Source organism: Elephantulus edwardii, unplaced genomic scaffold, assembly GCF_000299155.1.
Source record: "Elephantulus edwardii isolate Elephantulus edwardi_28Jun2011 unplaced genomic scaffold, EleEdw1.0 scaffold00025, whole genome shotgun sequence".
Classification (NCBI taxonomy): Eukaryota; Metazoa; Chordata; class Mammalia; order Macroscelidea; family Macroscelididae; genus Elephantulus; species Elephantulus edwardii.
The window spans coordinates 17,602,219-17,615,351 of NW_006399775.1; the positions used below are offsets into that span (position 1 = coordinate 17,602,219).

Here is a 13,133-nt window from a genome sequence, read left to right on the forward strand (position 1 = left end):
TGCTTAGGAGTTGGCCCTGGCAAACATTCCCTCTTTAAGAAACAAAATGGCAATTCAAACACCAGTTGTCTGGAGGCAGCAGGAGAATCAGCTGTTTGTGTTTCACACCTGAGGCATTAATACTCACGGGGTACAAACACTGAGCTACAGCCACACAGATAGGCTTTAAGGATCAGGAACTGAAACAGTGTGGTGCTTTTCCAACTTTATTTATTTATTTTTCTTTAAAAAAAAAAAAGGAGACTTGAAGGGTTTTGGTACTTTTTAAAAAAAAATTGAAAATAATTTACCCTGTATTTGAAACCAGATGAGACTGGAAGGGTCACATGTTTCTTGCACTTGTACACATTTCCAGGTGAGGTACTCCGGGATTCTGGCTATTCTGATACTCAGGAAGGGCCATGGCTGTAGACTGCTCATGACTGACTCAGCGCCTTGCAGGTTTGGGCATTATGTAAACTTTGACAGGTTTGCCAAAGGGGATGGTGCCCTCAATGCTGGTTTCCAACTGTGGTGACATTTCACTGCTGTCAATCCAAGGGGATTTTGGAATGCGTGAATTGGAGTTATAGGCCAGCAGGAGCCTCACTTCCACCTGGCATGGTTCTGGGGAAAAAGAAAGAAAAACAATCCTTTATGATTGGGTAACTGTTAAGAATTGTGCTGGAAGCTTAAGTAAAAGCAGTATCAAAGATGGATGCAATAGTACTTCAAGAACATTTCTGTATCTGTCTGTATCTTTCCCTTTACCTTCACCCAATCAAAACACTTTCCCAGCCGGAATCCTGGAAGGCTGATTCCAAGCCTTCGGACATGATGCTTGTCTCTTCATTGTTATGGCTTCTCTAGGTTCACTGCAGCTCAGAGCCACAATTGCAAATATCAGAGAATAAGCTAAAAACTCTATCCACAGACTTCTTTCACCTAACTCTAATAGAAGGCTATACAGGGCACACTGGCTGGTCCTTGTGCCTAGACAACTGTGTGCTTCCTCTGAAGATGACCCCAAGCCTCAGGCTGCGTGTACCACAGGCTCTAGCTTTCTTAATGGAGAAGCCTTCAGTTGTTCTGCTAAAACATTCTCTCTAATGGAGTGGAACAGATTTCAGCAACAGACAATCAGAAGACCTCTTGCTACTTCATTATGATACTAACCTACTGTCTGGACGTGGCCCTAGGAGAGAAAACAGGACTCCCCTCAAGCTGCTAACGATTTGGTTAAAAAGAGACCGCTGCAACGGAGTGCAGTAAATGGTCTCACAGAATCTGTAAGAGCTGTGGGGACAGAGGCAGGAGCCCAGGAAGGCTCTGGATGAAAACGCCTGCTCTGTGCCAAGCACGCAACCATGGAGCTCTCATCTCACTGTGCCATGAATGATCTCAAAATAGGCTAGAGGATCCAAGTGATGATTCAGATCCACACTAGTTCAGAGTTGAAGCAATTAATCTTTTTAACAACCATGCGGCGTCTATAAAGACAGGATTTCGGAAAGGCAAGTACAAAAGCCTGATGCTGTGAGTGTGGAATTCTTCCTTCATGAGACGTGATTACAGCAAAGGATGAAAAGATGAGCCCAGTGGAGAGGGGATCAGAGGGCAGGAAGGAGGGCTGAATGGATCTAAATCAACAAGGAGAGAAGTCCCAGGACTTCTCAATGCCCCCTAGACTCTTCCAGGTCACTTCCAGACTTCATCTTAGGGATTAGGGCAGAGAATGGATCACTGCCCTCCAGGGAAGGAAAGGCTCACAGGCTGCCAGGGTCAGAGTAACCTAGCCAATTCCAGAGTTCAACAGGAGATGTGAGCACCAGCCTCAGGTCACCATTTACCAGTCATGAAACTAGGACTGGTCTCTGGGACCAGGATCCGGAAGAATCTCCCACTCAGGGTGGAGTCAGGGAAGCCAGCAGGATCAGTTTTCCTACTACATTCTCTTCTGCCCCAGGGAGCTGCTGCCAACCTCTGACTACTTCCCCAGCCCTTGTCCTGAGGGGCTCTTACAGTGGTTTTTTAGGAGCAAACCCTGATAGGGCCACAGGAGGTCAATGTAGGACCTAAGGCGGCCTGGTCGTTTTGTCTTCCTTACTGACATGTGATGAGACAGCTAATTCAAGCCACTGCCTGAGTGGAAAGAGAAAGGGGAACACAAGAGTGAGGGGCCTTTGGGAGAAAGAGGCAAGAGATCTTCTCGGACAAGTCATGCAACCACCCTCATCCTAACTGAAGAATGTAATTACCATGTAAGTTCTAAGTTCTTATTCTCAGTTTATGGATAATGAAAATGAGAGAGAATTGAAATCACTTCCTCAGGCTCATTCGGCAAGGTCTGGTGGATCTGAAACCTAATCTATGAACTCAAAGCTTTCTACCTGGCAGCACCCAGCCTCAAGAGAAGAGGCCACAGGCAGAACTACTGAGGTATTGGAGGCTCTGCCTCCCAACACTAGGCACCGCCTCTTGGAAAGGAGAAAGAAGATGCATCTGGAATGGGAAGACATTTCACCTCAGAATCCTCAGGTCAGGAAGAGGCATGGCTTAGTGAAAATATTTGGGTATTTGAGAGCCTGGTGACCTCTATACATCAGCCCCACCATTGAATTGCTCTGTGAGCCTCCGTATCTGCGTCTATAAAATAATGGAGAGAATACCGATTTCCACCACAAAGCTGTTCTAAAGATTAAGTATTCCATCTCAATGGGAGGAGAATGAGGTATGAACAGACCACCTTACTCTGTATGACCACAAAAATCAGTCTGGGTGGGAGGGAAGAGCTGTAAGGGGAATAAAAGTGATTTTTAAAGTTTTAGTAAGAAACATAAAGCTGTTATTTTTCAGATGCACTAATCCTCAAAACTAACTGCTGATAGACAGTCAACTTCATTTTAAAGTTGAAGAAACAGATTCAGAGAGGAAGAATGACTTGCTGAGGGTCACACATCAAGTCAACGGGAGAGTCAGGACAAAAAAACAATCTCCAAGTGTGGAGTCCGGGCCTCTCTCCACAGGGCTCTGTTTCATCTTCATCTCCTGTTTATCTTCTTCTTTAAAGTGAATGTATGAATTATTCCATTTTTACTTGTTAATTTCCCATCTTTCTGTCATTTTCTTTCATAACATTTCTTTTAAAAATAATGACATTGTTGCATAATTAATAGTTAATGCCCATTTTTTAAAATATCATCTAATAAAGCATAATCTATGTATGCATGCTTCCATGAAATCATCACCACACAATCCACCCACACAAGGCATACTTTGGAAATACTGCAGATTCAGTTCCAGATCACCATGATAAAGTAAGAATCACAATAAAATGAGTCACAATAGCAAAGTTCAAAAGGGGAGGAAACAACAAATGCTGCTGAGGCTGAGGAGCAACTAGAACTCCTATTCACTGCTAGTGGGGATGTAAAATGGTACAGCCACTATGAAAGGCACTATGGTAATGTCTCAGAAAGTTGGAAATAGAAATACCATTTAACCCTGCTATTCTACTAGTGGGAAGATACTCTAAAGAAACCAGAGCTTAGACTCAAGCTGATGTATGCACACCCATGTTTATTGCTGTGTTATTCATAATAGCAAAGAGATAGAAGCAATCCAATACCCATCAACAAATGATAGAAAACTATGGTACATTCACACAATGGAATTTTATATAACACTGAAATGAACTCTTAAATAAAACACTACACAATATGGGTGAGCATGGGTGATCTTGCAAGACATTATGCTGAGTGAAGTATCTCAGTTATAAAAAGACAAATACTGTATTAACACCACTGTTACAAAACAGGACTGACAAAGGTGGATGAGGACAGAACAGGAAAAGATTAGATATATAATGAATACTACATTGGAACAGATTAGGGGAAGAACTATTTGAGAGGAACATATAATTAGACATTATGATATGTATGACAATGATCTGATAAGAGGTGTATTGCAAAGTAGCCTAGAGGATGAAGAAAAGAGAGGAAGAGAGGAAAATGTACAACAATGAATGAATAAAACCCAACCTTTCTGTAAACTTGCATTAAAATCATAATAAAAAATATTTAAAAAACAACCCAAAACAATAAAATGAGTCATGTGAACGTCTTTTTTGGCTTTCCAGGACATATTAAAACTATGCTTACATGGTGCTCAGCCTAAGTGTGTAATTGCATTATGTTTAAAGTCTGGAATATTCTGAGCATTACCAAAGTGTGGCACAGACACATAGAGAAAGCACATGCTATTGGAAAATGGTGCCCACAGACTTTCTCAATGCTAGGATGCCATCAATTTTCAACTTGTAAAAAATGCAATGTCTGCAATGCACATGAGGTGCAATGGCAGGAAGCATACCTGATTATCTTCTCAGAGAAACTTGTTCTTCATGTGCTCAAAATGGCATATAGCAAAGTAGTCCAAACATACTCATTTTAAAAAGCTTATAATCTCCCTAAGAAATTAATTTCCATTCTTGGCAGGCCTTGTTCACAGTGTGTGAGCTCCCTAGAAGCATATTTCCCCATCTTCTCTGGCCAGCTGACCCTACCTGTCCAGGCAGTGTGGGAGAGGTACACCTGAGTGATGAGGCGGTGGCGTCCTGGGCCAGGATTCCGGAAGTCTGCTGGCTTAGGGTGGATCATCTGAGCCTGGCCATCTGGATATAAGACCTAAGACACGACAGAAATGAGAAAAGGAGGCATGAAGAGCCATGAGTTTTTAGCAAAATTGTTAGTGACATCTCTTGTGAACACAAAAACCAGAAGCAAACAAAGCTGACACTCCCTTAAGAAAAGACTGATCTTGAGGAGAAGGCAACACTGCAGACATCTCTGTATCTCTTGTTCCAATACAAAGCAGTGCTGGGTAAATGTTCCCTGATTCCTGGTGAATCAGTGGCAGAGGTCCCCATTAAGAACAAGCACAAGTAAGACTATGAATTCTCTTGACATATTCCTGGCTCTAAACCACACCCTGGCCCAGCATCAATCACCACCATCAACCAAGTATTTTATAAAGGTATTCTCTCTACCTTACATCTAGAAAGACACTTACCTGTCTCTTCCTACAAAGAGTATGCTCAATGAAGAGTTTGCTCAAATCACTGGCCAGTTTTATAATCTCAGAAACTACCAGAGTTCTTTCCTCATTGTCCCAGGGCACTCATAGGTGTCTGAGATCACCTTCTACACTACACAGTACTCAAGAGAACAAATGAAGCTTCTCTCAGAAGCAGACAGAACCCGGGTTTGTATATACCGCTAAGGGCAGTCAGGGAACCATTTTGGTCTTTTATTATCAAACTCTAGGAAGCATGTCTTAGCCCACTTTAGCTCCACATCTCTATTGTTATGTACCATGAGTCAGAAATGACTCATAGCTGTCATAGTTGACCCTTAGCTGACCCTCCAAGAGGTTTTCAGAGGATGTTTAATTGCACGGGAGAAGACAGCCTGACTCTCCCACGGAGCAGCAGGTGGATTTGAACCACATGGAAGGCAGTGCCGCTCCTTACCACTAGGCCACCAGCGCTCCTGTCTCGACTAGAGCAGAAAGTTAATGTTAAATGTCCAGCTTTTTGATCCCTGTTAACACGAAAGACAAGTAATCTTACTCACATTTCATTAGAAAAGACAGACAGACAGCAAAGAGCACGAGAAAATAAGAGGTGACAGAATCTTCTAGAGTTCTCAACAAAACTGTTCTGTGTGAAATACTTTGACTCCTCTCTGAAATGGTGACCAGAAGCTTTTTTCCCCCCTCATTATTCCAGACAGTGGAGCTTGGAAAGCCTATGGTCCATTTAGGTCAGATGGAGAGTATGGGCAATGAAATTATATTCTGAATTTCAGAACTGAAAAACATACCTTTCCTTATAATAAAGTATTAAAAATAGCCTGAATTAATAAGAAATATTCTTGAGTGGAATTCTTGAAGGGTCTGCTTTAAAAAACAGATTTATCTTAAGGAGAAGGAATCCATGTAATCTCTCAGTCTTGTTTACTAAAACAGCACTGAGGAGAGGGGTTATTTTATAAGTAGGAGCTGGATTGGATTACACTTCTGGTTTGAGGAGTCATTCCACAATGGGGCAGTGAATTTCCCATGCTCCTTTTCTTACAGGTATACAAAGTTTGGCCAGGCATAAACTAGAGATGCTCTGAAGGGGATTTTTCAGATGGTCAATCAAATAACATAATCTGCCTGCAATGTGATTTATTCTCTGTTGGTCAGTGAACTCTCTAGGGAAAATATTAAATCGTGGTTCTCAATTTAGGCTACACATTAAAATCACCTATGAGCTCTTAAAGGATAAAAAATAATGTGCTCCTTGGCCTCACTCTTGAGATTCTTATTTAATTGGTGTAGGCTGAGATTTGCATACTTTTTAAAGCTTTCCAGGTAATTCTGAAGTGCAGCAAGGGAGGAAACACATAACGTAAAGAAAACCTGCAGGACAACTTCATGTATAGCTTGGAAATAGTTCTCTCAATTTCTAATTACTAACGGGAAGATAGATGCTATTTCCTCTACTGTGACCACAGCAAAAACTTACTATCTTTCAGGTCTGATTCTTTCATGCCTCCACTAAGCCTCCACTCGTAGGCTCTAGAGTATTTTTCTACCCCCTGATTGTATTTACTGACAATTCTTATATACCTTCTTTGTCTCACATCCCTTCTGCTTGGCACATTCCTTTTCTCCTTTCCCCACCCACAGTTATTCATTCTTTTCCGACCCCATCCAAACACCAGCACCTCTGTAAGGACCAGAAAGACATAGAAAGACTTTTCACAGAGGAAGACATTCAGATGACCAACAGACACAAGAAGAAATGCTCAAAATCACAAGCAATAAGAGAGATGCAAATCAAAGCCACAATGAGATACCATCTCACCCCAGTAGCAGTGGCAAAGTTTAACAGGACAGCAAGTTATAAATGTTGGAGAGGATGTGGAAAGATTGGAACTCTCATATACTGTACAAATGGTATAACCACTCTGGAAGGCAGATTGGCATTTCCTCAAAAAGCTGAACACAGAAATTCCGTATGATCTAGCTATTCCACTTCTAGGAATATACTCTGAGGAAATGACAACTAGACAAGACAACAAGATACAAATGGAGATTTGTACACCAATGTTTGCAGCAGTTTTATTCACCATTGCCAGAACATGGAAGCAGCCCAAATGTCCAATCACAAGTGAATGGATTGAGAAACTGTGGTACATTCACCCAGTGGAATATTATGTGGCACTCAGGAGCAACGATTTAGAAAATTACTACATAACTTGGGAGAGTGGAGAGCATTATGCTGAGTGAACTAACTCAGTCTCATAAGGACAAATAAGACTGTTATTGTAAAAATAGAGAAGGATAACTAGTAAAATGTGTATGGGGATATAAGGGGGAAAGGGGTGGAACAGAGGGGTGAAGACAGGCAGGGGGGAAATCACAGGGTCACACAATTTGTTGAGTGGAGGTAGGTGGGTGAAAGAAATGGGAAGATGGGACAGGGACCTGAAAAGATGGGGTAATGGTCTGTATAATACAATGGAGATTAAATTTCTAAAACACAATATATGGGGATGAAACACAATGTGCACGAAGGAATGTGTGAAACACAGTGTATACTAATTCTTTATGCAAACCAATATAAACAAACAAGAAAATTTTGTTTGCCAGTTGGCCTCCCTAGAGCTTAAAAATCACTTGTTTTATTAGAGTTTGCTCACAGTCCTCAAATGTCTTACACTGAGTGCCATTATCTCAATAAAATGTCAGTTATCTTCCTATTCGTTAGCTGAATCTGGGGCTAATGTTTTCAAGTAACTAGCCCCAGACTACATTCAGCAGTTGAGCTAGGATTCAATCCTAGGCTAATAGCCAGGGAGGTCTGTCTCCCCTCCTCTAGTTACTGTCTCTTAGACACAGATTATAAACAAAAAACCAACGGCCATTAAGTTGATTCTAACTCACAGAGACCCTGTAAGGCAAAGCAAAACTGCTCATAGGATTTTCAAAGCTGTAAATCTTTATACAAGAAGGCTGTCTCATCTTTCTCCTGTTGAGTGCCTAGTGGGTTCAAACCCCTGACCTTCTGGTTAGTAGCTAAATTCCTTATCTACTGTACCACTAAGGGCTCCTCAGACAGGCTATAGGAATACTAAACTTAAATGCTTTAACACAAAGTCAGCAACTACAAATTCTATGGGGACTGAGACCTTACAGACCTGGACTTTGACCGTGCTCTGAGGATCCTGCACATGTTCCAGGGTTGCATCAACATCGAGAGCCACTACCAGTCCAGACGTAAATCGCAAAGGGTTATCTGACTCTCCTGCTGGTTCGATGATTGTGGCTGAGGCTTTGTGGATCTGTAAGTAAGAAGAGATATAACAATCGAAATTCTGGTCATTCCTGGGCAACAAAACATGATCTTTGCCCATCTATCTCTCTATCTAAGGGACTGGATGTGGGAGCCAATCCAAGGGAGGGTCCTAGCCCAGGTGCCCCACTGGTTCAGGGAAGACCACAAAGGTAGGCAATTTTGACTGTCTACACAGATGTGGCCAAAAGCCACATTGACCCTGACCTGCTCGGGCAGGGGGAGATGCAGGAAGGTACTCTGTCGCAGCATGGTCTGTAGAATTTTAACCACTTCTGCAGGTTTGGACGTCATGAGTCGAGGCATGAGGTCAAGAAGTTTGTCCACAAAGCTTTCCTGTAGGTGGGGCAAGTCAGCGATGAAACACCTGGAAGAATAGACAGAAGCAACTGGCTGTGCATTAGTTTATCACAGGCTGAGTCCCAAACATGTGCCAAACTCCATGGCATGAAAAGTGAAGAGCCGACAGGATCTCACGGCTCTGAGTGAGATAAACATGAACTCAGGCTATTATACCTTACAGACATGATCACAACTGAGTACCAGGCACACTCCTGAAAGTGTCTTCTTTTAGTATCCCAGTAACTCTGTGTGCTGTTCGAACTGTTTCTATATTACATATCTCACTAAATCATTGACCAGATATGTAATTAGCACCTACCAAGGGCCAAGTACTATTCTAGGCATGGAGGACATAATAGTGAGCAAAGGAAAGAAAAATGCCCAACTTCATATTTGATTGAATGTAAAACAATGGAAACATTGAAGCTCAGAAACAACTGATGCCTCACTGAGGCTGAGAGAAGTCAAGGAACTTATTCTTAGCTCTGACTCCACAGTGCTTCTCCTTAAACAAGGAGGCAGTCAGAAGTGTTTTACTGAGAAGGTGGTGTTTGTTTAGGGGCTCAGAGGCTTAATTAAGAAAGAATATGCAGTACAACATATGAAAAACTTTGGCATTTCCGAGATGTCATCTTTCAAAAGAAATTTCCTCAATTTAATTGTACAGACGCTTAACATTAAAAAAAAAAATCTAAAATCAAAAGTAAAGCATGAACTTAATTCTGATTTTAGGCCAGAATCTTAAGACTCAGCCTCACATGCACTGTTTGTTATAGAACAGCACCTGCTGGTGACGGGTGACACGGCAGTCACGTCTTACTGGAAATTATCTGGGCTGCAAAGTGTCCACACCATTGGCTGCTATTCTACAGCCTGGAGGTTCATCTACCGAGAGTCACCTCAGAAAAGACCCCCACTATTTCCTTCCCTAACAGCAGCCACTGAAAGATCTACGCAGCACAGTTCTACTCTCTGACACACCTGTGGTCCCTGTGAGTCAGTCAACTTGATGGTAACTTGAGTTTATTGGTTATCACTACTCAAATGAGAAAGACTGGTAAGTGTACAGTTACATAAACCTCAGGTTACCAGAGTTCACAAAGGTAGATCATGGGGTGGAAGAAACGAAACACCAGATGTAGTCAAGTGCTTTCCAATCTATCAGTGTCTTCTACCTAATGTATTGCCAGCATATCACAGGTCTGGTTACCACCTTGACCCAACAGTTCTTCCTTATTGTAATCTATTTTATTTGCTTCTGAGAGAAGTTATACCTCTTCTACAATATAAAAGTGACCTACAAGGTACAACCACTCTGGAAGGCAGTTTGGAGTATCCTCAAAAAGCTGACCATACAGATTCCATATGACCCAGTTATACCATTGCTAGGAATATACCCCAAGGAAAACAGAACTGAGATACAAACAGAGATGTGTATACTGATGTTCAAAGCAGCATTTTTCACAATAGCAAGAATATAGAAACAGCCCAAATGTCGAGCAACAAATGATTGGATTGAGAAACTGTGGTACATTAACATGATGGAATACTACACAACACTCAAAAGCAACAATTTTGAAAAATACTAACATGGGAGAGGCTTGAGAGCATTATGCTGAGTGAACTAACTCAGGTTTATAATGCATAAGACCATTATTGCAAAAACAGAAGGGTAACCAGTGAAATCTGACGGACATACAAAGAAGCAGGTAAATCACAGGGTCGAAGAGTCTGGTGCGTCAAAGGAGGAAGAGGGGAAAAAACGTTCATAAGTGAAGCATAATAAAAAAAATAAGATTAAAAGTTATCGACAGATTTAAGAACAAGTATGTGTACATTATGAAGACATATGCATGCTTAAGAAGAGTGGTGAGAAGGACGGACAAGGAGTGATTTTACTCAAAAGGAATTGGGAATGTTTGAGTTTTTCTATACAATACTCCTGGACTGCTAAGTAAAAATAATTTGATGTTTTTCTTATTCTGTTGTACATTTAGATAGGAAGCTGTAACTTAGAGGGGGTTACACATCACTGAAGAACATGTCTGAGTGAGGGCACCTGACACAGCCTAGAAGTTTGGCTAACATGAGCAAAACAAAGAATTTGAGTTCGTAGTCACACTTGTTGCCCTTTATGTCTCCACATAACTAAGACTTGATGGGTCAGAAAAGTGAAGAACACTTACCTTTGAAAAAAGTCCACTTCCTGTAAAAATTTTTCACACATTCCAAATAAGGGTTCAACTCTGTAAAAAAAGAAATTAAAAAAATAATAATCATTATACATAACTTGCTTTTGAACTCTGGAAACTGATTGTTGAAAAGGACCAAAGCTCCCGAAACCGGAGCCAGCATGACAGGAGAATGAGCAGGCTTCATTGACTGCTTGACAAAATTAACTCAAAGGGAAATAAAGGTCTCTGACTGGATCTGGAAGGAGCTCTAGTGGTGCAGTGTGTTACACAGTGAGCTGCTAACCCACAAGTCAGCAGTTATAATCTAGCATTCACTTTTTGGGATAAAGATGAGGTAGTCTCTTCCCATAAGCTTCAGAAGCCAAGTGGAGCATAGCCATGAGTCAGAAATTACTTAAGGGCAGTGGGTTTGGTTTTTATGATTTTAAGGGAGATAGAGGGAAATATTTGTTCAGGACCCCAGGGCCCGATTAAAATAGTGCAGAATCAAAGACTTAACATGCCATGTTTGAGACCAGATTCACTAAACACAAGCATAGCAGCACAACTGGCATGCAGCAGAGTGTCGTATTTCTTTATTGCTGGAGGGTTTATTGCATTCTATCCTCTTTAATCTCATAAGTGACAGCTCAGGGGTAAGGAGACAATACCCCCACCAACTAGGTTTGTGTTGGGACTGTCCTAGCTTAGAAGCCTTTTGCTCTATAGGAAATGTTATCTCTTGCAAAGCTCTGTGCCACGGCTTTTAGGATTCCCCCAAGGCACAAGAACCATTGCACTCAAGTAGGCCTGAAGTTATGGTGCCTGCCAGGTAATTAGAGTTCATTTACAGTTCTTCTCAACCTAGATGCAATTTAGTCTGGGGATCATTTTACCATAGCAGTGTTGCTTAGTAACAGAGGTGAAATACTACCTTTATTAGGTTTCCAGGAAACAGACCCAGAGAGTTAACCAAAGGTCAAATTCTCATGTAGAAGGGAAATTTTTTGGTTTCTCCTTTATCCACAGATACACAGTAAGCATCTTCCTATCTTGACTTCTTTGCCCTCACAATACTTACCTCACAAGTATTTAACTTCAGTAAAAACATACTCTATACCTCAATAATCCAGACAATGCGTCAGACTATTATAATTTACTAATCACAGATTTTTAATATTTGTGCCCTTTCCATTGCTTGTATGTAATTTCCACATGAATTTATTTTCATTAACATATTATTCACTAGCAAAGCAATGTTCTAATTAAGAAAAGAAGAAAATAAAAAAGAAATATTCTTCCCTTATAAAGAAACATGTAAAAGAAGATTTTGAAGTTAACAGCCTGGTTTCGTCTTTGTTAACCGGTAAACTCTGTAATTGTAGGGACATCATGTTGCTCATCTCTCTATGCTCAATGCCTAAAATACTTCATAATACTTTCTGGTTTTTTAAATTTTATTTTATTAATTTTAATGAACATATACAGAGATTTTGGATTTCCATTCATTCATTGTTGCACTCATAATACTTTTTAAATTAATAAATGAGAAAAACGAAAGGGAAATCTGCTTTGGATTAGACATCATTCATTTGTTTTGCTAAAACTAAGAAAGCACTTGACACTTTCTTAACTCTCTGATAAACACAAGTGGAATTGAAATGTGATAGTGAGGTAAACATATCAAAGATCCAAAACGGTGGAACGGCTACAGAGGAGACCACGAGCCAAGTAAGACCTCAAAGGGAAGAAGTTTGGCCAAACATTGCCGTTTTCCAGTCTGCTTACAAAGAATCAGCTTGGAGAATTTCCTAGCAATAAAACACCAAAAGATGTAGGAAATTTTCCCTGAACCCACAAGGAATAGGTGGCCTCCCTTACATACGACGAGTGGGGCTCTGCCACTAAAAACCCCCTTCCCTTGGTGTGAAGAAGAAAAGCAGCTCACTAGTGGAAATCAAATTTTGACCTACCACTGCTGGGGAAGCCGACACCAAGTACCAATTTAACTTAGTCCAAAGTTACAGTTATAAGTATGCAAATAACAATGGAAAATTACCAGGTGTTATAAGGATAATTAGGAATTGAAAACAAGATCAAGAAGATGTCAGTAAGATAAAATTAAGGCAAAAAAAAAAAAAGTACAGAAATTTAAAAAAATTCTAGTCTGTAATTCTGTGAGATTTAAAGAAGTTGGGGTTTTCTTTTAAATTTTATTTTAACAATTTTTTTTT

The 13,133-nt window shown here is 40.7% G+C and overlaps 1 protein-coding gene across 1 annotated transcript in view; it reads right to left on the minus strand.

Annotated features, from left to right (window-relative positions):
* Positions 1–276: 276 nt before the first annotated feature.
* INTS4 (integrator complex subunit 4) overlaps positions 277–13,133 on the minus strand; it is a 137,266-nt gene continuing 124,409 nt past the window's right edge. Inside the window, exons 19-23 of the mRNA XM_006882886.1 lie at positions 10,912–10,971; positions 8,591–8,750; positions 8,229–8,372; positions 4,544–4,664; positions 277–606 (exon numbers count right to left, since the gene is read on the minus strand). Of these exons, the coding sequence (XP_006882948.1) occupies positions 428–606; positions 4,544–4,664; positions 8,229–8,372; positions 8,591–8,750; positions 10,912–10,971 (664 nt within the window). The 3' untranslated portion in view covers positions 277–427. The remainder of the gene's footprint in view (positions 607–4,543; positions 4,665–8,228; positions 8,373–8,590; positions 8,751–10,911; positions 10,972–13,133) is intronic.